This window comes from Scophthalmus maximus, chromosome 19 (assembly GCF_022379125.1).
Source record: "Scophthalmus maximus strain ysfricsl-2021 chromosome 19, ASM2237912v1, whole genome shotgun sequence".
Classification (NCBI taxonomy): domain Eukaryota; kingdom Metazoa; phylum Chordata; class Actinopteri; order Pleuronectiformes; family Scophthalmidae; genus Scophthalmus; species Scophthalmus maximus.
The window spans coordinates 5,432,148-5,460,000 of record NC_061533.1 but is presented as its reverse complement, the minus strand read 5'-3'; the positions used below and the strand labels follow the sequence as shown (position 1 = coordinate 5,460,000).

The following is a 27,853-nucleotide window of genomic DNA, read 5'->3' as shown; positions in this document are numbered from 1 at the left end:
CCTCCAAATAGAAAAGCTGGAATGGATTTTGTTTGGGTTTACTACAATCTCCCCTCTGAAACCATACAGGCACTTTTATTGTGCAACATTACTGACAAATAGGCCACGGACAACAGATTCATGAATAAAACATCTTCTCGCAGCATGATGGTGCACCAAAAACCCAGTGATGTTGTTCATATATTTGCATCAACTCTAGGGGGGGGGGGGGGGGGGACAGCTTATTTTCGCCAGCTCGTGTGTATAGATAGAGAGATAAGTTTTAACTAGGTGAAAAGTCACAAGATTTCCTAATTGATAGAAGTAGAATCTTTTAATCTTCTTCAGTAATAACTCGAAAAAGTAATAATCCTTGAAGGGAGCTATATTTTTACCACTGCCTCCTTAATTACATAAATCAGGGATATACTCCCTTGGATCAGTTTCAGTGGTTTTTGTTTTACCAATTTATGTTTTATCTAAATTTACAATCTTTCCCTGGGAAGAAGGTGTATCATGCTTATGAATTCCATGTTATATTTGAAATATTGGTAATGTGATTAAGTGACTAAATAGAGCACCTCCTATTGAGTCCAAAAAAAAGTTGTATGTCATGTAAAGTATGCCATGCAAAACGTTCCTGTATCAACACATTTCATTATATCATTTTGAATCTTTAGCCACAACATTGATATTATAAGCGTAGTAAACTGTAGATAGTCAAGCTTTTCATTTGAGAAGAGCCACAGGACAACAAGACATATAAACAACATGCGTTTAGATATTTTGCATATTTCATTATTCCTGAAACGCAAGAGTGACAAAACACAACATCACCAAGTTGTCAGGTATTGGGGTTATTTGAAAACGCTGCCTTCGGGGTTTTTACTAAAAATTATGCTGCAAATCTGTGATCAGTGAACCACAGCGGCTCTATTGATTATGAAACATGTTCCTGATTATCTTGGTCAGGCAAAAACAGGCAAATAAGTAGAGCACCAGAGATGTAATCTCCTTACGGCTTTTTATGATTACACAAACCCATATAAGTGACATTAATGAGTGAAAATTATTTTGAATCAAAGCACAAATTTTAAAACAAAACCAGGCACATGCTCCATTTTTTAATTCTAATGCAACTTCAGTGTTTAGGCCTCAGATATTTGATTGGATCTATTGGAAGTATAGTGGAAGTAATAATGCTCTGCAATTCCTGATTAATCCTCTATGTGACGCTGTCTCACACACATGCACAAGCCTGGAAACCCCACTGCAGCGCCGTCTCGTCCACACGTCTCCCGTCATCACAGCTGCTCACTGCCTGCCAGCTCCACCGGTGCTAATTGAGTTGGCATGATAAAGCACGGGGGCGAAACTGTGAATGCAGAATGAGACTTCCAGGCACACAAGATGGAATGTCCCCTAAGAGAAACTAATTCTGAGGGGTGAGAGAAATCTTAGTTTTTTCCTTCGGAGCACCGATTATCCTTCTCCCCTGCAGCCTAGCTTCAAATATCGGTCCCATCTGAGCGTCCCCACTGAGCGAGCACTCCGATCCAAAGGGTTTCAGATGAAAACCAATTAAAGCCCTTAACAAAAGAGCAGCACGGTTAAGCATTATTGCACCACTTTCACTAATACCTTCACTCGCGTTCAGGGGATATTAATCGGTTCGCCGAAAACGGAAGCCAGTCTGAAAACGGAGCTTTTCAGGAATGCAAATGCTTCGGCTGTTTACTTGTTCACATTCCAGTTTCTGATCACTGGCTGCACAAATCCCTTTGCCCCCGGAGAATGTGGATGACATGTCGGGGCCCTCTGATTCACTGTGACACCAACAGTAATCCTTGAACTGACAGCACGTCAAAGACACGCAGCCACTCGGCTGCTGATGAGGACGACTCTCGCAAGCCCCTTAAGTGTCGCCCACCCACTCTGCTGATGGTGCGCGTGACGAATGCCACCTATGGTTCAAATTGCAAAGCTGTCAAAAGGAATCCTAACAAAATAAAATAAAAACAGCGTATTCATTTAACAACGAAGAAAAATGACTCTCGTTTAGATTGTATGCTAGTCAGCACAATGTGAAAATAAACCATAAATCACCCTCTTTACTTAAAAAAAAGTGTGTGACGACAGACAACGTTAGCTCACGCTGTTGTTGAACAGCATCCCCCTGGTGACTATACTATGGAAAAACCCTTCATCCATTTCATTCTTCACTTCCCCTTCCTCTGGGTGTTCTGTGTCTCTTCTGCTCCTCACCGCCCTCGTGTCTGTGGTCGTCCATCTCATCACAAATGGAAATCATCCAGGCGCCAAATCCCAGCGGTCACTTCTGCCACAGGAGTCGGTGCAAACAGCTGCTGCCATGAATCGGTGCACTGTTAACATCTCAGGACACTTTATTCCACTGGGGAAGTTTGGCTCTATCTATAGACAAGAATCAAATCTGTGAGAGATCTCTGAGAAATATAACCCCCCTCATGGAAATAAGACATTTTTGTTTAACAATATTGGTATTGCTGGGGGGGGGGGGGGGTGCTGCGGCTTTAGAAAGTTCAACATCAACAACTTGTGGGTTTAATGAAAAGCATCAGAACCCCACTCAGAAATCGACGACTGCATCAAACTGTCACAGTGTCGCCGTTTGACTCACGACAAGGTGTAAAGAGTCGATTCAGTGACCAACTCAGGCTGCTCGCTCTGTCGACATTACTCCCATCAGCCTCCTCTCTTGATCAGAGGAGGCAAAGAGAAGAACAAGGAGCGATATTAGACACGCAGAGGAAAGGCGGATGAAACCAATTTTCTTCCCTGCTGTTTGTTCTGTTTTTCTGACTGATTGTATGAAAGCGTTTGCTGGCTTATTTCTATTTCTGACATGGACTGACGCTGGTGCCCCCCCTCTGCTGGCTGACAGACCGAAAAAAATTGATGCACACACTCAAATGTATAATCTCTCACACACACACACACACACACACACACACACACACACACACACACACACACACACACACACACACACACACACACACACACACACACACACACACACACACACACACACACACACACACACACACACACACACACACACACACACACACACACACACACACACACACGTCAGACCCATGACTTCATTGAGATTGCTCCACTTGAGCACCCACACAGCCGAGCCGTCGTAACAGCCCTCTGACAACGCACCCCGGAGATAATGACAGCCCTGGGGAGGGGAGACCCCCGGCCCCACAACCTGCTCTCTCCACAGCCACACTGTACGCCCACGGCATCATCACAGACAGACATACTCCAACAGTGCAGAAGGGCCTTATTGCCTGAATACTGTTGGAGTGGCACATATTGAGCAACTTCCATTTGCCCACAGACAAACAGATTTGCTCTCCTTCATTTATTTTACAGTGAGCTAGTGGGAACTTCTGCTCTTTTAAGACCTGGGTCTTGTTTTAGCTTTTTTGCCATATCATTTGAACTGAAATTGGACATATCCCTCTGGTTATTTCATCCGTTGACACCCTCTCAATTGCTTTCCGAGAAAATTCACAATGTACTGAATATACATATACTGCCACCCACTTGCCTTTTGATGGCAAAAATAAAAAGATGTGAGATGGGATCAAAGTGCCCCAATGTATACGGCGCTTTACCGCCTATCTTACTGTAAATGGGAGCATATTTTTACAAAATGAACATCGTGCTGTATTGAAGAAGACTTGAAACTAGAGATGGAGACCATAAAATGTTTACTGATGTTATAAAACAAGTGAGAAGTAGAGTCATTTTCTCAAATACTTCTATTGGAACTGACTTCTTTTAGCAACCAGTGGAGTCGATTTCTGCATTTGCTTCCCTTTTTGAAACCGGTGAACTCGTCCAATTTCAACCCACTGCCTTTATCTCCCATAGCAGTCAATGACATGTGTAAGGAAACAGATGCTTAAGGGCCATAAGGGCAGGGAAAGGAGGGTGGGTGGGTGGGGGAGGTGGTGCTCTGGCTCTCCCTCGAGGGGTAAATTTGCTTTGAGGCTTAACACTCGACAAGGCATCAGCACAGGAAATAATCAACATCATAAATCGAGAGCGGAAGATCATCAGCCGCGAGGAAGAGTGTCCCTAACTCCCAGTGATATCGTCGTCCGCTTTCATTCCCACTTCAGCATTGAAACTAGCAATTACTGTGCACTGGCAGAAGACACTGCCCTGGTGTTTCCTTCTGCATTCACTTCTGAAACACACATTGTGCAGGCGTGTGTGTGTAAACCTGCCATTCACAGCGGTTTGTTTTTAAAGAAAAGAAAAAAAACAAACAGAGGATGCTGTGTTTTTCATGGCAGGGTCAATGAATCATATAGATCGATGAAAAGACCTGGGATGTGCATTGACGCACATGGATGAAAAAACACACACACACTTAGGCATAAATGCGTTGGTAGCCTGGCAACGAGCCCTAATTACCCCTTTACAATTGAATAGTGATCAGAAAGACAATTCACAGGAGACATAGTGGATGAACCGCTGCCAAACATCATCATCCCAGGGTCTTCGTGACACAGCAAAGATGTGAAAGACTATTAGAAGAAAAACCTAACGCCACTGTGTTTTGACTGGATTTACATAATTAATATGTAGTGTCATCGATAGCATTGACAAATGTTTTTTTATGTCAACAGTAGTGACAAAAGTAGCATAAAGCTAAAGGAAAAAAAAAAGAAAAGAAAAAAAGCATCTGTAGTCGAATACTGAGAAGTCACTGCATCCCTTGGGAAGGCGCACAGACCAGTGTGTGTGTGTGTGTGTGTGTGTGTGTGTGTGTGTGTGTGTGTGTGTGTGTGTGTGTGTGTGTGTGTGTGGCATTGATATAAAACATACTGCGTATTTACTGTTCACCGTGTACTGCAGGGAGCTCCAGAGACGGACGGAAAAGTGAAGAGAAGGAAAAGATGATGAGAGAAAGGCGAGAGCAAAACTTCCCAATTACTTTCGTTTTCCATTCATACGAGACACGGATCAATGAGCCAATCACAACAAAAACACGGATGGCCTCCACAGCTGAAACATGACTGTGCCTGCCCCCCCCCCCAACGGCCTGGGGGTTGAAAGATAACATACACAATGTGTGGCGTCTGTCAAGACTCAGCTATAAATCAGTTATTGGCACAAACAGCCGTGCAAATCAACAAGACAATCTTTTAAATATAACCTGTTGGTAAAGGTGTAGCGACGAGAGTCAGAGTTTACAGGTTGAGAAAATGAGGACGGTACAGAAAGCAGAGGTTTGGTTTCTTATAACCTCAGATAATGAAACGCCACAGACGTGGCTGCATGGCGAGATAAAATTAGCGGCAAGGATAAAACCAGGGGGTATCTTCCACTTTGTGTGTGAAATGACCGTTCCATTAGAGCACACACACACCGCTGCCTTATCTTTGTCCAGTTTCTGTAAATAGAAGCTCGCTAACCTCTATGCTTAAGGTAACAGTCCTGCCCCGATTAATAAATCCGCTGTGTCCGATATGTCAAACGCCCTCGGGCTAAAAAAGGCGGCATTCGATTTTAACGGGCGAAAACAGTTTACCTCTTTACAGTCTTGAGAATTGAAAGATCCTTAAATAAAACACAGTGAACTGATTGAAGACGGTGTGACGAAGTTCAAGTACAAGTCTCGTGTTAACTTTAAATTTAAAGTTGGTGACAAATTAACAGGAAGACTCTGTTGCTGCTGCTGCTGCTGCTGCTGTTGTTGATCCTGCAGTGAGACGGCTTTATTTCAGCACCACGGAGAGCTCCACACTACTCAGCTGTAGCCGATGCTCGGATAATTCCTCCCCTCTTGGATATGAGAGGCCATCTGTTAGTCGGCCTCCCTCCGACTGCGCCAGTAATTTACCTCTTTGGAGACTCCCGTGCACTCCAGCGTTCCGAATGACTGTAACGCCAGTCAGGGGCCAAGGGAGAGGGGGAATTTAATGTTCAGTTCAGAGCAAGAGGAAAACGCAGTCCCCGATTCTACTATGAAACATATTCAATAAAAGCATCCCCGCCCACGATGTCAACACGACTTTTGATGTACTTTGCATTTTCTACGCTCATTTCTGTGATTCACTATCCATACATCTACTCTGAATCCGGGAGGAAAGACGTGTTTCTGAAGTCACTTTGTACCAATGTGACAATGTGGCCGGGAAACCAACTTCCAGGTTGACAGGGGTCCAAATAGTCCATAACTCATCACAGCTGTAAGGTCTGAGCAACTAAAAAAAACTCTAACTGCACGGTTTCAGTTTCCCTTGCTGTATCTACCTACACATCTCACCAAAACCAAAGCTATAACACTTCTGGAGTGTGTTCATTATCCGTTCCGCTAAAAGCATCTCGCGAGATTTGAATATAAAGTAGATGCACACACATATACACAAACAACCCCCCCCCCCCGGAAAATTCCCTGGCCGGCCTCTGATGAGTGCACAGCAACAGTGTTCGTCATGCTACCTGTCATCATTCTGAAACGTCTGGTCCCCCAGAAGCAAGTCCCTGAAGCGATAGCGAGGTGGAAGAGGAGGCACCTCGGTGTCCACCTCCGCCACCTTGAGAGCCGAGATGTCCAGGATAACACCAGAGTTGCTGCTGTTGTTCTTCTGCAGGGTCTCCGTGGAAGGCCTGCGGGGACAAGAAGGTAGAACTGCTGAGAGAGGCTGTTACATTAGAGGAATCACATTAAGGCACAATTTCCAAGTTTAACAGATACAACAACAAAAGTGCCAAGATCATTTGGAAATAGGGCGAATACAAGGTGATGAAGAACAAGTCTGTTACGGAGGAGAAGATGAAATGCACATGGAAAACGATAAGAAGCAGTGTTGAACTCTCTGAGACCCTAAGACCAAATATATTTGCATTTTAAATGTTATATTTAAATTTCTTGATAATTATTCTCTTCCAATTCTAATTTTAGCCTAGTTTGCTTGAGAAAGGAGATGCTGGGTTACTGTCCTAAAACCATGAAGATACATTATTCAATCAGACTCTTTTTGTCGTTGTCTAGGCAGAAAAAAGGTTAGCTGAAGTGGTTCATTCATCGGTTAGGACTTCATAACTGGGACAGAAGGCCCGAAGCCCCCACAGATGTGAATGTTTGAAAGTGGCAGGTGATTTAGCCAATCACGTTTTGATTTAAAGTGGATAAGATAATAAATCAGAACCATAGACCTTTCCTGAAGGCTCAAGGCCACAGCTACATCCCAGGGTTTACACTCTCTCTGTCGAGGGGTTTAAGCTGCCGAGCAGAACAGACAGTCACCGATGGCGAAGTGATTGGTGAAAATGAAACTGACAGGTTCAGAATGTAAAAAAGCTAAAGCAATGTTTTGATTTTACAAAATTACATTAAAACTTTAATGCAAGATAGTTTGCAACCGGCTGGTTTCTGAAGGAAGTGAAGAAGAAGAAGTTTGCCCGAAAGTTTGCAATGGACTTTAAAATGACAATATTCACAACTTGGAATATGTTTGGATCGGTGGTGGACCCTTACAGACTGAAGGATTATAAATAATCGAGGAATGGACAGACAATCAGATTTCGCATTACACTTCAAAAAAAGCGATGGAGTCACTTCCATTTCGCCATCTTGATCCCAGTACACAACTCAAATATAAATGACTTGCTTTGTTAGAGAAATGCTAAACAGGGGAGTGGAAGCAAGTCCTGTACGAAAGGCTGAACCATATGATGTAACTCTCCTGTGCATCATATATTATTAAACAAAATAAAAAAAGAACATAAAGAATTGCATACATTTTTAAAATAAACTAAAATAACAGACATCTTTTTCCAATCAGAGAGGACGCGGTCAGGGACAGGTAACTACAGAGACAAAAATGACGACGCAACCCACCTACTTGCACATAACAGTAGACGTGCATGCGATTGTGTGCGTCTACTGTGTACACGATTTGCAGTATTGCTGTGCATGTATTTACAGTATACGTGTTCCCACCACATCACACATAGGTCAATGAAGTTGCTTCCGGAAATTACCTGTCACTGTGGGAAGTCGACGATCGGTGTGGCGGGTTCATTGCTGCCTCTGGTGGGGGATTTGAGTGAAAGGGAAAGAAAGACAGGGAGAAAGTTTAAACACTTATTACAAATTCACATCCTTAAGACTTGGGAGGATGTAATATGATACGTTCACTGCCTGTGTAGCAGCTTAACTCTGCCGTCAGAAGTGTGCCGCTCTTTAAAACAGAGCAGGATTACAAGAGCACGCTTTAATGCAACGGCACAGTTTTATATTGCCAGATAGATAGCTGTTTTATTATTCATTGTGTGGATTCCAATAAAATGGAAAGTAGCAATTCGGGTGCATCAATCATCAAATACCTGCTGCGTGTGTGCGTTTACTGAAAGTTTTAACTTTGTGCAGCCATGGCGAGCGGAGATAAACACATTTTCTGCCCATGAAGCAAAAAAACAGGGAGAAGAAAATTATTTCAGACACTCACATTTCATCCACACGTATTGACAACGTATGAATGTGTATGAATCCATGTTCCTTCATGTGTGTGCTTTTCTTCTTCGAGTGGATCCGTGTTCAGCTTGTTTCATGGATGTTGTTGTGCACATAAAATTGCATAATTTACATGAGATTGCAACTGATTTTCCCTCTAAAGTGTGTACTGGGGAAAGTGGGTAATACAGAGCCGTGTATTTGTCTGTGGTCGTCATAGCAGAGTGTGGGCAGCCTTGAGTGCGCTAATAGCACCCAGAGACATGCCCTCCCTGATTAACAGAGAAAGTACAGACCCTCGACATCGCAGGCGGAGGAATGGGATCGGGGAGCTGATGAGAGGAAAAGGAAAGCAGAGGAGGAGAAAAAAAAAACCCATTGTTCTTCCCAACATGCCCTTTCTGTACCTAAGGGAAGAAGGGGAAGTTATGGAGAACACGGTGACAAGATTAAAGAGGAGAAAAAAAAGTGAGAGACTATACCAGCAAGTTCATAACAACACGAGTAAAAAAACAAAAATAGGGCCCCCCCTGCAAAAATTCCGGAGTCTGCAACCTTTTGAGTGCCGACTTAATGGATGAGGCAACGCAACCACAACACTGGGGAACAGAGTGGCTCCCGGTAAAGAGACCGTCTCCACTTAATGGAGAGAATACCACAGATTCAGACCAATGAAAGCAGATCAAGGGAGGGGAAAAAAATGCATTCAGGGCAGAGATAAAAAAAAAAAGGCCACTCCACACAACTAGGAGGACTTAATGAAAAGCAGAATCAAAGCAGAGTAGTGAGGTCTGTGAAAACCAACAGTCTTCTTGCGATACTTGATTACAGAGATCAGTCACCAGCAGCAATATCTAAACATTGGCTAATGATGTAGGACTTGTGATCTGACAGTCATCTGTGAGCACCGACAGGCTCTTGTAAGATTTATATTTTGTTTTGCCATAAAGACATTTGTCTATTGGACTAAGTGTTTCGCTCTGAAACACACGCGTTATTATATTCAAATTATAACACAAAGGGGTAAAAAATGAAACAATTCCCATGCATACAAAACTGGCTACACACTTACATCTACAGTCATATTTCAGAGCATTGTCCACAAGTCTCTAGGCAAATAGGTATGAGTTGGGCTGCGACTGACGATTATGTTCATTATCCATAAATCTGACGAATATTTTCTCGATTAGTTGTTTGGTCCATAAAATGTTGAAAAATGTCAATCGTGTTCCCCAAGATGATGTTTACTTTCATCCACACACCAAAGATATTAAGTTTACTGCCACAGAGGGGCAAAGAAACCAGAAAATATTCACATTTAAGAAGCTGAAATAAGAGAATTTAGACTCCCCCCCCCGCCCTCCATGAAAAATACTTTAACCGATTATTAAAATAGTTGTTGATTAATTTAGTATTGGATTACTTACTGCTGCAGCTCTAGGTAGGAGAGTTAGTGTCATCATAACATTGATCAACCAAAAAAACAACATCTGCAATAAAAATCCATCATAGAATCTAAGGGGGGGGGGGGGGGGTAAACCACACAAACACCAAACTAAAAAAAAAAGCGTGCTCCCATTTGAGCATCGCTGCAAAGTAGCATATAGTATCCACAGTGTATATAAAAACACCAAGCACCTTCACCTGGAATGACGGATCTTGCAGATGCAGTAACATTTACATGCACGGGCTCAGTGAGTCAACTTTGAAACGCAGCACCGCCGGACGCTAACTTTCCTTTACCTGCCTGCGTCCCCGTTTTCGACCGAGGTCCCATCATCGTAAACACTGCTCGGGTCCGGGAGACCTGCGCCGGAGACAGATCGCACAGCGCCGCCCGTGTTGTTGCGGAGGAGGAGGAGGAGGATGAAGAGGATGAAGAGGACTCCCATCAACGCGACCCCCCCGGCGCGACACCTCGGCCATCATTGGTAAATGGCAATTACAAAGGGGAGGGAGGGAAGAAACAGTGCGGGGGGGGGTCCAGCGGAGTTAGCTTCAATAGCTTGTATCAATTCGGTCCATAAACAAGCTCCAGCTCCGTGTCGCCACAACACCGCGACGGGAGTTAGCGTGGTTAGCCTTTTTAGATTTATGAAGGGGAAAAGGGGGAGTGGTCCCGGTCCACGGCTCTGATTGGCTGACACGCCTTTAAAAAAAAAAACAACAAAAAAAACCGCGGTAGTAATTTATCGCACACCTGACGGTTAATTACAATATCAAGGCGCGAGACCGGAAGTCGCCGGACAGACTTCCCTGTCGCGTGGCAACAACTTTCCTTTTTTTCGTTTTTGTTGCCACTGTTGACGGAACTATATCGCTTGGCCGAAAACGGGCTATCTGTTATTTTTTTTTATTATTCTGGTAAGTTTGTTTTGAGCTCGCAATGCACATGCGCGTTCGGGCTGCTGTCGCGTCACAAACGTTTGGCCTCACGTCGCCTGAGGAGCCGCTTCCGTCGCAGCTGCAATAATATGGGCATGGCGCTCGCTCCTGTCGGTTTCCGTGCTCCTCTCTCAGTCAGCATCAGCACCAGCGTCTTTTTTCTTCTCTCCCCCATCCTCCCCGGGAAAGAGCAAAGGAGCAGTGCGCCCATTCCTCCTCAACCTGGAGTCGCCGACACGGTGCCTCGCCATCTACCGGAGGAATGTGTCTACACCGGGGAGGATGCTGCGTTTGAGGCTGACACGGAAACTTCCCCTTTTTTATAAAAAAAAAAAAAGGCTTTATGGGTGAGATGAATACATCTAAATCTAGGGTCTATTCGTGTGGTGATGCATCGTCACCAGAGAAAATCATACTTGTCTTGTGGTTTTGAAATTGCAAAAAAAGGGAAAAAAATTCAAAAAGGCTTTATGTCTCGACCCTTTGATTCATAAGAAAAATCAGGTGTCATCTGGTGGTGAGATGTAGAAAGTGTAACTTTGCTATGTAGTCTATAGCTGTTGTGCATGAAGACGTGTGTGGCTATTGCAGAATACAGCACCGGTCACTTTCTGTCATGTGAAGGCTGCAAATGTCCTGTATAGACATTTGCTCTGGAATCAGACCCCAAATCATAAATCCTTTATTATTATTTCTCAAATATCAATATCATTTGGAGTACACACGCCATGCAAAGTCTTGACAACTTCCAGAGATTCATGATATCTCACTACACAACACATTATTATTATTATTATTATAATTTTTTTTGGAATCTGTTCAAACATACCTGCAACAGTTCTGTCCTCTGCTACTTGCCTCACAGTTGTCCGTCTCAAATTGAAAAAAATATTCATTCTGTGTGTTCACACGAGAGGCACGGATCGTGGGAGACACCGCCGGCTCGTACGCTTGTCTGTGTGTGTGTGTTTGTCCCCTGGAAAAAGCTGTGTTGCTCTCTCCTTGCGCTCAGCCTCTCCACATTTTCAGCCCATTACTCTCCAGGGGGACGAGCTCTGAGCGTCATCGTTTTAGAGCCCACACAAGCTACTTATGCTTTTCCCATGCGCAGTAGTCGGATCTCACTCAGCGGCTCATCTCGCCCAGCATCAGTGTTCCCACAGATATCCTTTTTTTGTTTATTGATTTGTTTTTTGATCCTGCTGATTTATATATATATATTAATTTTTTTTGTGTCATTTTACAATCTATTCTTTGAATGTTTACACAAGCTTAATCATTCGTGTCACTGTCTCGTCCCTGGGTCGTCTCCAGTCATGATGAGCGGAATCCACTGACGCTGATGCACACGCACACGCACGCACACACACACACACACACACACACACACACACACACACACACACACACACACACACACACACACAAAATGTGTCACATGATTCACATGTACAATTCAAAGAAAAAAGCTCTAAGATGACTTGCATAAAAACATTCTATACACCTTTTGCACTTCCGACAGCCACCGAGGTTGTATAAGCCTCCTTGTACAACATATCAAGGTTAAATGACAACGTCCATACACCAATCATTTTGACTTTTAAATCTTTTCTCTTCAAACAAATGCCTGCGGTAAATCCACGTCGACCTTCGTTCCACCTCAATCACGAATGCACATGAAAGCCCCAAAAATATTTACAAATGTCACTCGGTGTACTATCTCTTAAAACACAACCATCACTTCCTCATGTTTCACATTGTGATTATCTTTATCTAATATAATGTCAATATCATATTGAGACTGTAATTTAAGGCTGCTAGTCCAAAAATTTGATCTGTTGTAAGGGTTGGTTAAAAAAAAAAATGCATCCTGAAATGTGTTTTCCACAGATTCCTCTCTATAAAAGAGTTCTGTTTTGTGGGCTAGATACATAAAAAAAAGACCAATAACATATACAGCAACCTGTTGGCCTGTAATATGCTTCAATTCAATGCTCACAGTCATTTTCTTTTCTTTCTTTTTTTCACCAGCGACCGCCACCTCCGACTAATGCAGGGGATGTCTCATTTTGGAGTGAACACTTTAATTACTCAGTCATTATGTTGCCTTACTCGAACCATATCACAATGTGTCCTGGAGACCGGGTGGCGCGCATCCATTAGGGCTATTTTTCTCCAACACCTTTATCCCCGTTGTTCACATAACACACAAGCGTTGTTGAGGTTGTCAGCGGCGCAGCACAGCCACTCGGCCTCCCGGATGCTTGCTCTTCATGCTTCCAAAGTGTCTAAAAACAGACGGAGAGATGGGAGACGGTGAGACACAGTTTAAGCACTCCGTTTTAGCCTGCAGCCCGAAGGCGTATATGATATATAGAAGCCGTCCTTTACAGTACATTTACAGCTTTGGTGCATGAATCACAAAGTGACTCTTATGTGTATTTGTCTGGCTGTGAGCAGACAAGTCTGCCTTGATATGAACCGGGCTCTTTTGGTGCAAAGCTTGAAATTCGTTTGGCGACTGCGTTGTGTTAAGATATATCTACATTGTTTACTGTTCAATAAGTGTTGCGTTTGGATGTTAATGAGCAGGAGCAATATTACTTTTTTTAAGAAAGGGTCTTTGACCAACGTGAGTCAACACTTTTTTTTTCCCTCTTATTTACTGTTTGCACAAAACTGCATCCCCTTGTGTTATAACACTTAGACTCGAAATGATTGAAATGATTGTAAATTATTCAAAGTGTCTCCTTCACCGCAAATGTTCCAATTGGAAATAGACAAAAATTATTTATGTTTCCCAATGCACTTTAATTTTGTTAACACTTCTTGCTATTGAAAAAAAAATGGGGGTAGCCCCTATTGCTAACATACAGAGTGTATTTTAAATACAGTACTGGTTAAAAGCTTTAGAAGACCTCAATTTTTCCAGTTGTTACCGACATTTACAGTGTAATGTCTCATTGTTTCTGAACAAATGAATCATAAAGATTTAATCTGGAAAAATCAGAGCACATTGCTGTTTGTTCTTTTTACCTCCACGTGTTGGTTTCATGGCTGTACACTTCCATTGTTTTCAGGTTGCTGACACCATCAGAGCCTCCCACGGCCAGCAAGGCACCATTGAACACAACCAGGGACATCTGAGGCACGATACACAAGTCAGTATAAAAGAAAGAAAGGAATTTGTTGTTTGGACTATATTTGTTATATTGCAAACGTGTTCAGATGTTTCCATAAAGTGTGAAACCAGTACACTGTGCCATCATATACTTTTGTCACACCATGATTTAAATCATTTTAGCCAACAACTCCATATGGTTGGAAATGTTGATCCACCATTTTGGTCGAACAACTGCTGATATTAATTGGTGGCCAGAGGATGAAGTCTCGAAAATTTGGGAGCTTTTTTCTATCCAGTGAAAAGTTTAGATGTACACTGTGATGGCTAAGGCAATATTTTTTGGTGAAATAATGTTAATATTTGGGCTTTTAGGCAAAATATCTTAATGTGTGATGAATCAGTTGTCATGAAAGACACTCATCTCCCTAAGGATAAATCAAATTAACTTTTGAGATCCTCTCGTGCCTCATCTTGCAAAATCAAAAGGTCAAACTGTTAAATTATTCAATACAATACTAAACAACAACGAAAACAATTAGACTGTGGGGTCCAAAGACGGTAATCAAACTGTAAATCTCTTATTTAATATCAGTAAAGGAAAACAATGTCCCTCCCTCAGTCGTATCTCTCCATCTTTCCTGTTGTTGTTTTTTTTATCATTGAATGTAAATATACGCCTGAACATTGAATCAGAGCGGAGCCCCCAGACATCTGATCTCGTCCATTACTCACGTTGTCCCTCATGCTCCTCATGCGCTTCACAGGGGACCACCTCATGGTGTCGGGGTCGAACCTCTCCGCGGCGCACAGCTCCAGGCCGAGCTCGTCTCTGCCCCCGGCCACATAGACGTGTCCCAGGTAGACGGTGCAGCCGGCGTTCTCCCGGGGACTCCGCATGTGGGCACATATCGACCAGGTACCGTCCGCAGGATTGTACCGCTCCACTGGGGAACGTTTAGAGGGGAGGCAGAAGCCGGATGAGGCCGTATATTGCATATAATACACAGCTGCACATACTGTATGAGTAACACATAACCGGTGCTTATATTTATATTAAACAATAACCCATGTGTTATTGATCTAATGTTGTTTTAGATGTATTTAGGAAGCTGAAAATGTCAAGCTACCAATGATATTAATATCCATTGTATTTCTTTTTTTTTAAATGATCTGCACGATCTTTTTTGTCAGCGCTTGAACAAAAAAAAAAGTTCTGGGAATTTTACTGACGTGCACTTCTCACAGACGGAAATAGTCAGTGACAAGTGGCAGCACAACATAAACCTTGTATATCTTTGGCAAGGTCAACAGGCTGTGGAATGTGTGTGTGTGTGTGTGTGTGTGTGTGTGTGTGTGTGTGTGTGTGTGTGTGTGTGTGTGTGTGTGTGTGTGTGTGTGTGTGTGTGTGTGTGTGTGTGTGTGTGTGTGTGTGTGTGTGTGTGTGTGTGTGTGTGTGTGGGGGGGGGGGGGGGGGGGGGGGGTGTGTGTGTGAGTGTGTGTGTGCGCGTGCGAGAATACTCGCAGAGAAAGGTCGAGCTTGTCATTATGTGACTTAAGTCCTGCTGTGCCTCAAAAAGCTGTCAAAGAAAGCTGAGATATTTTTTCGGAATAATGGTGGGAATAAGTGAATTCACATAACAAAACTATTAATTATTTTTATTATTACTGTAATTCATCATTGTCATTATTCTTTTTTAAAATTTGTGCCATTTGTAACAGGTCACATTAACACACGAAACCTCAACGAGCACTGTCAGACTATTAAACTGAGAATGTAATTAAACTCCAGTTAATCAATTGATAAGACTTTTTGGCACAAGATTATGAAATTGCTTTTTCTGTCTTATATCATTGTAGTTTAATAACTTTGGATTGTGAGCTAAAATAAAACCAAAACGAGCAATTTTGGGGCTTGTCGCGTCTCTCACCTGAACTCAGAGCCATGTCACCGTCGTTCCCCCCGAACACGTACAAATGGCCATCCAGCACAGCGGCCACTGCTCTGGTACGTCTGCTCAGCATCGGAGCCTGAATGCTCCACGCGTTCATTTTCGGATCGTACCTAGAGAAAACGAGGCAAAAGTGTAGCGAGACCAGTGTGACAAATGGTGTGTCAATCATTAATGGTTGCATAACAAAATGTAATTATTTAATTTTTTTTTCTTCTTCTTCCTCTGAGAGTCAAAGTAATGTGAGATGACAGGTAATTCATATCATTATCTCCTTCATTCGAGATGTATGTACTGTACAGACACAGCCTTATTGTACCAAGTCATTTTTTTAATTAGGTTATTGGCACAAACAAGGATGTTTCTTCAAAGGAACCAAGCTAAAAAAAAACAGCAACAGATGGTGTGAAAGAAAAATCTGAATCACTTTTTCTTAATAACTAAAGGAGAAACCTTCTGACTGCAGGATTTTATGGTATTGTAAAAAAAAAGAAAAAAAAAAGGGATGAGACATCTTTCACACATTCTCATTTGTGGAATTGTAATTTTAAAGAGGAATCGCAGATATTGATCTGTAGTGTCACTCTACCTCTCCACAGTATTCATGGCCGTAATGCCATCGTGTCCCCCGATGGCGTACAGGCTTCCGTCCATCGCCACCAGACACACGCCGCTGCGGGGGCTGCTCAAGGGGGCTACGTCTGCACTCCAGCTGTCGGTGTCTGGGCTGTACCTGTCGTGATTAACGTCAATGCGTCGGTGGACGGGATGAAAATCAACGGCTGCTAATATCAGCTCGCGTAGAACCAAGACAGACACAAGCCGTCATAGGAAAAAAATACTTTGTGTTGTGTGTACTCGCTGTTGTGTGCGTTACGCACATATTCACACCAAGAGATAGTATTTGAGTTATGTGAGCATCTGTGTGAACCTCTGCCAGAGTGTTTCCTCTCTGCTTGAAGGCCATTAACAATGGTTTACCTCCCAGCTCAATGCCATTAGAAGAAGAAAAAAGTAAACCAACCAAAACCCAAACTCCTCCTTTTACTTTGCAAATAATTTTACCTGAGATGTCAGAACACACAACAGCACTGTAACCAGCCCTCAGAGAGTAGGTGCTCTCCAGTAACCCAAATGAGAGCTGGCTGGTTTCGGACCATTAACGGCAGATCCGTCTGGAGCAGGTCTTTCCCTACTGGTCTGCAGCCAGCCGGGGATGATCATTAAGAGGCGAACTGGCTGGCATTCGGTCGAGGAGTGACTGTGGGAACTGGGAATAGAGCCAGCCCCTCCGAGACAGAGACATCAGATAAAGTAGGAGGCGAGGAAGTGGGAGAAAATGTGCTTCAGGAGAGTGTGTGTGTGTGTGTGTGTGTGTGTGTGTGTGTGTGTGTGTGTGTGTGTGTGTGTGTGTGTGTGTGTGTGTGTGTGTGTGTGTGTGTGTGTGTGTGTGTGTGTGTGTGTGTGTGTGTGTGTGTGTGTGTGTGTGTGTGTGTGTGTGTGTGTGTGTGTGTGTGTTATTTTGGGCTTTCTCTGCCTATGAAGAATAAGTACCCAGGCAACATGAGTGGATGAGGCAAATCCTGCAAAATAAGGATTTTTGGCTGGTTCACTTTGGGTTATAATTTGGGTTTAATGTCAAAAGGTGTACATCTTATTCCTGCTGTGATGCTGACCTCTAGTGTTCAAAGATGGGAACAACGACTAATGAAAATAGATCTTCTATTCCTCTTGTAAAATGTCAGGCCAGTTTATGTGACACAGGAATTTTTAAAGAAGTGGTTTGAATGAAAAGCCTCCCGGGTGATGTTTCCCTCTGTGTATATTGAACATATCTGGAATTTTCCATTAAAAAAAACATTTTACATGTAAATATTCCTTATATGTAGGGTTGATTTTACAGTTAATGGGAACAGGATAAGCAGGGGGGGGGGGATTATTGATGCCTTGCTTCTGGTTAAAATAAAGTCATACAGAGGGAGCCAAGAAGCTCTTACTTGAATCATTCATTAGATGATTAATAACTGATGACTCCAGCATCATGCTCACTCACACATTACACATTTTTCCCACTCCTTGATAACCAGCGTGATGTCATGAAACGGTTAATCATGTAAGTTTGAATCATCTTATACCAGGAAACAGAAATACAAATTTTAATAAAAGAACAAAAATACAACCGCAGCGGTTTGATGTCTGAATTTAACTGGGACGTGTAATTCAATGGAGCAAGTGACAAAAATAAACACAATCCGTTCAAATGATGATGTGAGGTTCTTACAGCGAGAAATCCTATTGTAATCCTAAGTGTAGTGTGACAATTCAAGATTGAAAATATTTTTCCAAATTGAGACCACACAAATGTTAGTAGAAAAAATGTTTTGAATCTGTACTGTCTCTCACCTCTCCACACTGCTGTAGCATCGGACCTTGTCTTCTCCACCCACCGCGTATATCTTCCCACCCAGCGAGCCCACGGCCACGGAGCCTCGACTGTTGACCATGCGCGCCGCAGATCTCCACTCGTTGTGCTCGGGACAGAACTGTTCCACCAAGCAGGACGGGTCGTCCTGGGTCCATCCCCCGACTACCGAAGCAGAACAGGGTATTCAATACTTTATTTCAATTCGTCACTCAAAACATATCCACATGTACTGTCGTCTCTCTGCTGGCGAGCACCAGGTTTATCTTCATGGTGCTGCCTCGAAAAGAAAATCGAACTCTTCCTTGACGAAAAATGACAATTTAGATATTCTTTTACAGAACTTCCTCTCCAGGCTTCTTTTTAAAATCATAACTTCCTTTTTTGTGTTTTTCAAAATGCAGTAGAAACTAACCCTAACCCAATTTAGACAGCGGATTGGACTGCTTTGACCAGTTTCCATAGTGATGATTGTGGAAAAATAAGGTGTGATGAAAGAGAACTCCAAATTATGAGTGACCTCATAATAAAGATCTACTGATAGGTGGCTGATTAAAGGAAAAACCAAGGGCGTTTTGACCTTTGGAGAAGCTTTAGCGCTATTTGGCAGAGAAGTTTAACACGTCGCTGGCTGAACACTTTTCCCAACTGTGTTACATCATTTTTTGTTTTTTCGGAGACAAGTTGGTCCAGGCTCTCTTGTTTACATCTGCTGGGTTGACATCTGCTGACAGTAAAGGCCGCGGGATTTGATTTACATCATTTTATACTTGCCAAACTTGTGTGAGGACACTTGCATTTGTCATATACAGCCATATACAGCATATACAGCCCCCTCTCACATGATAAATAGACTCATATACAGCAGTAGTCATATACAGCCCCCTCTAACATGATAAATAGACTCCAAAGTTACAGAGGAGTCTGAATTTATTGACACCAGTATGCATTCGTGGCCAGACTCCTGCACCTGAAGGCTGATTAGTGCTGGCAGCCTCTGCGTGGAGGCCGGGGGATGTACAGTCGTTTGGAGACTTGATGAAGCTGCGGTCGATAAAGAGGCTGCACGGTGTCGCTCATTATCTACATCGCTAACTGTGAGCGTGCGGAGACAGACGTCTGTGTGAGAATTATATATTAGCTAAATAACTATCCTGTGAATATTAACAGGAGGCAACTGCTGTGGCGCATGCTCCTGTCCAGAAGGGAGTGGAGCGATCACAGTAAACCACAGTGTCTCTCTGGACCGTGTGGTATCTGTGCATAGACCACGTTTTGTCACATTGACACGTCTCACTGGAAGTTAGTCCCGTTTGTAGGTCGAGCTTCAACAACAATGGATCCTATTTTTCCCCCATAATGCACCTTAGCAGTAATTCTGCTTCAGACTTTATAAAACTCCAGAGCCACAGAGGACAGCACACAGCTATCTTCAAAGTCTGAGTACTGTTCCCCATATACTCAAGTATTTATCACATATTAAAATCTGTGGAGTACCCCTTTAAAAATGAAATATTCCCTGTTTCTGTTCGTAGGGATAAGGTTCCTGTATGGTTTAAAGCATACTACTCCTAACATCAGGTCTCATGGTTTCTGTAAAATATAATTTTGCTTTAACAGCAAGTAGGTATGAGGTAAAATAACGTTCTTCTTAAATCAGACACTCTCCCTGTGAGATTTACACGTTTGCAGGAACTGACCCATAAACATCGTGTTATCCAAGATGTCTCTGGGTGGACTTTTGCTGAGTCCTCTGTGGAGGGAGAGGCGGTGGGACCCTCCGTTGCTCTCTTTGATCAGCATGTGGTTGGGCGCTGGTGCCTCGAGGGCCGCTCTACAACATACAATAAAAAAAATAAAATGAGATAGCGAAGATGTGAGCAAATTGTAGACATTTTAAAGTCCTAACTTTATCACGTTCCTTAGAAAAATGTTTCATATTTAACTTCCTATCATTAATCAAAAGTTGCCATCATTTCATCTACCAAGTGTAAATGATGTATCAGCAACTATACACGCACACGATTATGTAAAAGAAGTCTGAAGTCAACTTTTAAATATTTAGGGTTATATTAGGCTCTGAATTTGGATTGACGCCCTTACCCTTGTTCATTGTACACTCCCATGTTTTATCTCCAGCAGTCAAGATTTGTCCCTCGGCCTCAGAGCTGCAACTTCGTGCCAGCCAGTCAGCCAGTCAGTCAGTCAGTCTCGTCTCTGTATACACTGCTTTGTTCCCTTCAACTACTTGTCACAGCTTTCTGCGCTGAGGGACATTGCACTTGACTGCTCCGAGGAATTAGACCTCCTCCCCCCTCCCCCAAAAAGTGATTCATCCCACCATCTCTTCCGCCTGAAATCCAAGACTCCTCTTCCGCACCCTGCAGCTTCCATACCAAAGGAACTGCTGTTGTCAAGTTTAGGTCCAGACGAGACTCTGTCAGTGAGTTAATGTGTCACCGGTGTGAGTTTAGACCACGTGTCACGGAAGGTCAAGAAGAGTATGCAGGGTTTATTTATTTCTAACCAGCATGAGTTCTTCCTTCCCTCTATGTAGATGAACTTGTGTGTTGAAGGATGTGTGCTTTTGTGTATTTATGTTAAGTGTGTTTCCCTGTGAATTTTTTATCATGAGCTGAAACACGGGGCTGGAGTTTGACCTTAATATGTGTGGGAGCAAATGTGAATGTTTAGTTTGGATTAGAAAAGTCAATGATCATTATTTGAAATATAATTCTAACCTTATACATAGTTATAACCTGGCTGAGCAATAACAATTTTTAGTGGAATAACATGGTCAGTTTCATTGAGCTTTGCAAAAACAATTGTGACAAAAATCTTGTTAAAATCATGTTGATGAATTATGTCTGATCTACTACAAAACAATGACGCACATTCTTTTTTTGAACGTCACATTTGGTTAGGTCATATCAGATTTTCCATTCATATCATATTTTAATCTTAATATTTTAACTTGATGTAAATCTTCCTTTGTTTTCATCAGCAGTTGGAAGATTGTGATGAAGACTATTCATTATGTTTCCAAGGTCAGGAATCAACTGTCACCATCACCAAGTCTGATTATTGACTGAATAAGGTAAAAGGATTTCCCTTTATTTATAATAAGAATACATGTCGTCACCATTTCACATTTTACACCAGAGGCGTCCAGATATCTATTACCGTCCGTCTGTCAGCCCCCCCTCCCCCGAATCTCTCACCCATTCCATCACTTCTTGCGTTCCTCTGATGTTTGCGTGACTTCCCCTGCTACATATACTGTCTGTATTTATATCTGTGTCCGACAGAAACCTCCTCAGATGTTTTATGTAATGATTCATGTAGGTCAAAATGATAAAGGTCAGAACACAAAGTCTATGTCACTGCTGACTCACAAAAATGAGATGAGAGAGAGAGAACGAAAGAGAGGGAGAGATAGATTTAAGATTTACAACAAACCTTTATTTGAAATTGGTTCCTTAAACACAAGTTTAAGCAAGAGAAATGGATAGATAGAGAATATAGATAGATAGGTAAAGAAGAAAGATAGAGAAGATAGATAGGTAGGTAGAGAAGATAGATAGAGAAGATAGATAGGTAGGTAGAAAAGATAGATAGATAGAGAAGATAGATAGGTAGATAGATAGAGAAGATAGATAGGTAGATAGATAGATAGATAAAGAAGATAGATAGGTAGATAGATAGATAGATAGATAGATCGATAGGTAGATAGAGAAGATAGATAGATAGAGAAGATAGATAGATAGATAGATAGATCGATAGGTAGATAGAGAAGATAGATAGATAGATAGAGAAGATAGGTAGATAGAGAAGATGGATAGATAGAGAAGATAGGTAGATAGAGAAGATAGATAGATAGAGAAGATAGATAGATAGATCGATAGGTAGATAGATAGAGAAGATAGATAGGTAGATAGATAGATAGATAGATAGATAGGTAGATAGAGAAGATAGATAGGTAGATAGGTAGATAAACAGACCAGGTGAAGAAGCTGCTGTGCTCTGGCTGACAGGTCCTTCTGAGTTAATCCAACAAGTGATGAGTCTGAGGTCTCGAGGTATAAAATCTCCCCCTAAGGCCCTAAGACTGTGTTGATTAAAGTTTGTTCCTGTGCGACGTCCTGAACATACCTTATCAGAATCAGAGGAGTGAGACCCAAGCACTTTGACTGCCAGCTCTCATTTGGCCACTTTGTGACCTTGGCAGTTTTGTGCCGCGCTCCTCCTGCCTGAGGCCACTTGAGCCATTCGGCTGTAAAATCCCAAATTTTCAGGAGGTCAAGGGTTTATTGAAGACTGTGAGGATGGAAGTAAAAAAAGAAGTGCAGGCCAGCCTCTGGACTCTGCCAAGTAATTGCAGTGATATGTGGTGACACTGAACAGTCCACAATTACTCAAAGCCCAACCCAGTATCTTTTTTGGTTTTAATATCTATAATATGGAAAACTACCACCTGCTCAGAAATCAAATGGGAGCTGTTGTGAATCTGGAATAATTTGGGCATGGTAAGATGCAGTTGGCATTTTAAATGAGGAACTGTGTAGCATGAGGCCAAATTAACAGTAAAGTGTCCACAGGAGCCAGTGGAAAGTAACAGATATTTTCCACACAAGACATAACAGATATCTGTGTGTGTGTGTGTGATGATAATAAAGAAGGACATTAAACATGGACTCTTGAGTCCACTTAGTCTGCATTCTGCAAATGTGTTTGTTTGCAATGTTACCCATACTGGTTCAAATAAAAGTTCCAAACAGCTTCAAAAGAGATATTTTACAGTTCCATTTGGTAACAGTAGATGATGATGATCTTATTTTTAAAAAGTTATGTAGCATATGCACCGGTTCTATTTCACGACCAACAGCTGGGTCTAGGCGCTGCCTGCAGCTATGATAAGATGCAAACACATCCTGAACTGTACTGGAGAAATAACCAGACCAATATGGACATTTGGGGGGGCAATGACAATATTTGTGAGTAAAAGATTTCTGTAACAGATAAATATATGTGTGTGTGTATATATATATATATATATATATATATATATCATTTTTTTCTAATTGGCAATGATTCTAAATGTCGTTATCACACCGAAATGATGTAAGAAACGTAATTTTAGTTTGATATTTTCGCAGTTTAACCTTAAACTTTATTATAAATTAAAAGAAAACACATATACAGCCCAACATATAGAACTTGAAATTAATAAAGTTTTTTTCATATCGGCGCAAACATAAATGCTGATACCGATATATGTTATATCAACCGGTTTTAGCACCCAGCCAATAAATCGAGCAGGCTCTATAAATAAATATTGATTTTTCTCATTTTATAAACCTAAATTGTCTGTTTTTTTTCTTCAAGACAGCAAAAGTAAATTTGCCGGTGCACACGCGAGTGCGTAAAACCGACTCATCATCATATGAATTGGGTATCTGGCCAGTTGACCGTCCGTCTTTTCAGTCAGACGTTGGGGATGTAGTTTAGAGGACAGCAGTCGCTCATGTGTGTGAGAAGAATCCATGCCGTCATCAGTCCTCCCACATGCCAGAGAGTCTCTCGGATGACACATAAGCCCACCTGCAGCTGTCCCCCGGAGACTTCCCGCCGGTCACATGCCACAACAATAAGGCGTGCTGCGCTGCGCCCCTGTAAGTGATCCTCAGCCTTAACACGTCATCACCCCCAACAGTAGGAGAAGACATACAGTACCCCTGCAGTATTAGTGGTGGAATATAAAAGCTGGTGTTGCTGGGTAAGATTTTGCTGATCTGTGATTCCAAGATGCTGATAGAAGAAAAGGAAGAAAGGGATGAGCAAGCAGAGAAGGGGACAATGGAAAAAGAATGGATTGACCTTTTAAACTGGATAGAATGCGAAGAAGCTAGTTATGAATATATACTTTTTATTCAAGGGAATGGAAAATGTGGGGATAAGTCTACAAATATATTGTAGCACAACCACAAAAAATGTTTTTGTAGTTATAGTGATGATAGAAAGGGAAGGTTATAAACTTTTAACAATTTTTCTTCCTCTAGCATGCTTAAATGTTATATGCTTTATTTTTCCATACATACCCACAACTTTTCATTTGAATGTGTTCTCTTGATTTGTAAATTTCCTCTTTTATATTATGTATTGAGTGTGTATATATTCACTTTAAGCTAGTTAGTTAATCTGGGTCGAATCTTTCCAGCGGTCATTTGTTGGACCTTTTATCTTTTAAATGGCTATTTAACTGGTTAAAAAGGATAATCTAAAAAATAATATAATCTTCCTTGATGGTACCTAAAAAAGAGATCAGAGAGGAAAAACAAACACTCTCCAGCAGTGCCACAGTTTTGTCTTCATAAACATTTAATATTTAAGATCTTGAGTCCGGATACATATGACGTGACCCTGCAGGCCAAGTATGATCTTGTCACATCTCAACTTCTTGCAGTTGTAAAAGAAAAAGTGCTGCAGTCGACACAAAAACCCCGTCGAGGAGACGGTGACATAGAGGTCATGGGACGGACCTCAGGAAGATGACCCTGGACACTATAAAGTTAACAGCTGTGCGCCTTCACTTGGTGACACTTTTGACAGATGATCTGGAGGCCTTTGAGTGTAGGGAATATCCTAAAAATGAGCCCTTGACATTTGGATGTAGAGATTTGTTCCTTTGAATTTGTCCACGGGCAGGTCAAGGTGGTGATTTATATGTTGGCTGGAAAGAACTCGTTGCATGTCTGTCATCACTTTGCACCTTGAAAAATCTGTACGGATAATAAGTCGATTGGTCTTTCCAGCAAATTGCAGTCAGGAAAATGATCCCGTTTTTGGTGTTGTTGTTGTTGTGTCTTATTTCTATGTATATGGCAGATGCCCACATTTGATTCAAAGCCGATGATTGCGATTGTGAATAAGGAATTATTAAAAACTGAGAAAATCATAAATAGGAAAATAAGTGGGTGAGTGGAACATTTTTTTTATCTCTACTGATTTTCCCCATCAAAGTCTGAACTGACCTGATGTCATTTGAGTCACTCTTGAGTTTAAAAAGTTTTAAAAAAACAAAAAAAACATCTATGGGTGGCGAGTTAGCGATAAGCGGTGACTTTAGATCTCTGCTTGACACACCTTAAGGGATAGCCACGACTAGCCGCTAGACTCAAATCTCTCACCCAACTTTCGGGGTTCGAGTTGCATTGTGGGTAATGCCAGGTTTTGTGTGGAATAAGATAGTTGTTGGCTTTGGTTCTGCTGCTGCATCAATTTTAATCTTCTTCTTTTTTTTTTGAGACAGTGTTATAGCAGTGCAAAGTATACATCAGTGAAGTATTCTCCACTATAGCATGGAGATTGGCCGAGTAATGAACTGACAGCAGGTCGTGTAGAATACCGTCCCTCCCAGACCTGTGCAAATTAAACACGGCAATGAAATGAAAATTGTCTCGCCATCAAGACATGACCCACACTCGCATTCTAATACTGCACTGAAAGCTCTGGTTTGTTTCGCTCACCCACCTCATTTAAATAACATACACGCCCTGATTCCTGTCCTCTGCGTTTGCGTGTGGATTTTCTATTTTCTTCAACACTGAGGAATTATTGTTATGCTTATAATCACATCATCGCTAATCCCTGAACAAACAGCCGCCATCAGAAACCATTACCGTGCGCAGGCGAGTGTGGGCAGCTCTAATGCTGCACGGCGAAACCAGAAGCAGGGCTCCTCCATTAGTGTGTTCCTGAAACGCAGGGGCTTAGTAATCAGATTCACATGCTCGCTGACTTCCCAGACAGGTCTCACAAGGGCCCTGTATCCGGCCCACACACCACTATAAAACTGCACAAGGCCGTATGCAAGTGCTACCTTTAGCTTACTGTACACGGGGGTATAATTAGAGGAAAATGCACCGCACTATTATACTGTATATCATCAAACTGTGAGTGTGCTCTCTGCCTTGTACCACAGGTTGTCAGACAAACGATGCGTACCTCCTGTCACCAGTAGAGGCGCTAATTTGAGAAACTGGCGATTCGGACTTATTGGTTTATGTTCACCTCAATAATGTCAAATCAAAATTTTACCATACTTTAATAGCTCTGTTTTTGGCCACCACCCCCCTCTCCCGAGAAAAATGTGTGGCCTTTTTAGCTTCTAGAAGCTCCACTACGCTCTCCAGCAATTAAGTGGCTAACTTTTTTTATTCTATTTCTATTCTGTTCACTTAAATAGTATTCAGACACCCGACAAGTTCGGCTTCCCCCTTAAATCTTACTCGGGAAGCAAAATGTGTATTGTAGCAATTAAGTGCCATAACCAGAATAGATTGAATAAAGTGTGAAGGAGATTAACCTCCATCAAGGAGGAAATCGCCCTTGGAATGCAAAACACCATTGATTTAACATTTTTCTTATGTCCCTGATTTCAGGGTCTGCCTGTTTGGAGAAAGAAGGAAGATGTTTGCTCAGGATAAGGACACTGCTGTGTGATGAATGGAGATGTAGAGCTGCGGTTGCACACCTTCATGTGAGATGCTCTAATCTCCTGTCTGTTACACTCCAGCAGGGATTTACCGATGACTGCACTTCACCTCCTGTCTTCTGAGAGCTGGAAACAATTCAAGGGTGGCTGTGCTGGTATTCACCCATCTTATGGCTCGTACTCCACTTTTTTACATTTCAGATGCCAGTGGTGATATGTGAGGATCTGAATCTTGGTCTCGGTGGGAAGAAATCTAAATAGAAATACTCGGTATCTTTTATTGTGACAAATTCCATACAAGAGAATTTATATAAAAAAATGCCACATATTGTATGAATTTGTAGTTAGAAATAAGCAACATTTGTCCAATGTAAGCAGTTGCTAAATGATAATGTCATTATCTTGTTGTCTAATAGGTCGGAGGCACTGCTACAATGGTGTCTTGGGAACCAGGGTCGACCACAGTAACATAATCACCTCTCTTTCATGATTGGACATCCATCACACTACCGGACTCAACAGCATTTTACAGTTTGAGGTTACAAGCACAGAGTCAAATATACTGTAGATATGACTTTATACTCAAACATGAGTTCCTCCACCCTGCATACAGGTTCTGGGATTATAACAGTAAAAAGTATAGAAATTAATTAAAATATTCCATGACCTACAACTATTTTTTATGTTTATATTCCTTATTCTTTATATTTTTGCATTTGTTTCACAATGTCCCTCTTATTTCCACTCGCACACACACTGACCTGTACACCTTCAACAGATTGGGTTGTGTGTGTGTGTGTGTGTGTGTGTGTGTGTGTGTGTGTGTGTGTGTGTGTGTGTGTGTGTGTGTGTGTGTGTGTGTGTGTGTGTGTGTGTGTGTGTGTGTGTGTGTGTGTGTGTGTGTGTGTGTGTGTGTGTGTGTGTGTGTGTGAGGAAAACCGACTATGCAGAACATCCTGAGCCACAG

The 27,853-nt window shown here is 42.1% G+C and overlaps 2 protein-coding genes and 1 long non-coding RNA gene across 25 annotated transcripts in view; 1 reads left to right on the top strand and 2 right to left on the bottom strand.

Moving 5' to 3' along the window:
* Positions 1–12,103, bottom strand: part of kcnt1b (potassium sodium-activated channel subfamily T member 1b) — a 60,034-nt gene extending 47,931 nt beyond the window's left edge. For 15 of the 18 annotated variants that reach the window (XR_007030129.1, XM_047328914.1, XM_047328917.1 and 12 more), the window contains exons 1-3: positions 11,727–12,103; positions 8,041–8,089; positions 6,496–6,663 (exon numbers count right to left, since the gene is read on the bottom strand). Coding sequence is in view for 17 of the 18 variants with exons in the window: in XM_047328914.1 (XP_047184870.1) it covers positions 6,496–6,663; positions 8,041–8,089; positions 11,727–11,793 (284 nt within the window). In the remaining variant the exon portion in view is untranslated. Of the gene's footprint in view, positions 1–6,495; positions 6,664–8,040; positions 8,090–10,255; positions 10,904–11,726 lie in introns of those variants that run through there. The other 3 variants (XM_047328920.1, XM_047328924.1, XM_047328932.1) reach the window with 1 other exon arrangement.
* Positions 10,722–27,638, top strand: LOC118313330. Of its 6 annotated transcripts, XR_007030134.1 has the most exons (8): positions 10,887–11,244; positions 13,978–14,058; positions 14,832–14,937; positions 18,392–18,575; positions 21,397–21,489; positions 26,834–26,931; positions 27,088–27,156; positions 27,303–27,638. It is a non-coding gene; the product is annotated as an uncharacterized LOC118313330 (long non-coding RNA). The 6 variants fall into 6 exon arrangements; XR_007030132.1 differs by adding an exon at positions 10,722–10,876 and having other exon boundaries at positions 11,087–11,244; positions 26,834–27,638; XR_007030133.1 differs by having other exon boundaries at positions 27,088–27,638.
* On the bottom strand, positions 12,480–20,737 carry LOC118313329 (kelch-like protein diablo). Its single transcript, XM_035638675.2, has 8 exons — positions 20,496–20,737; positions 20,093–20,226; positions 18,374–18,557; positions 16,560–16,703; positions 15,950–16,083; positions 14,754–14,965; positions 13,934–14,040; positions 12,480–13,185 (listed from the first exon to the last, which is right to left on the bottom strand). The coding sequence occupies exons 1-8, from the start codon at positions 20,516–20,518 to the stop codon at positions 13,125–13,127; spliced, it is 999 nt and encodes a 332-aa protein (XP_035494568.2). The 5' UTR covers positions 20,519–20,737; the 3' UTR covers positions 12,480–13,124.
* Positions 27,639–27,853: the final 215 nt, after the last annotated feature.

Coding starts and splice junctions, on each gene's coding strand:
- LOC118313329 (XM_035638675.2), bottom strand. CDS start 20,518: ATGGGAGTGTACAATGAACAAGG. Junction 14,041..14,753: donor TGAGGAGCATGAGGGACAAC/GTGAGTAATGGA, acceptor ATCGTGCCTCAG/ATGTCCCTGGTTGTGTTCAA. Junction 13,186..13,933: donor CATGAAACCAACACGTGGAG/GTAAAAAGAACA, acceptor GTCTGTTTTTAG/ACACTTTGGAAGCATGAAGA.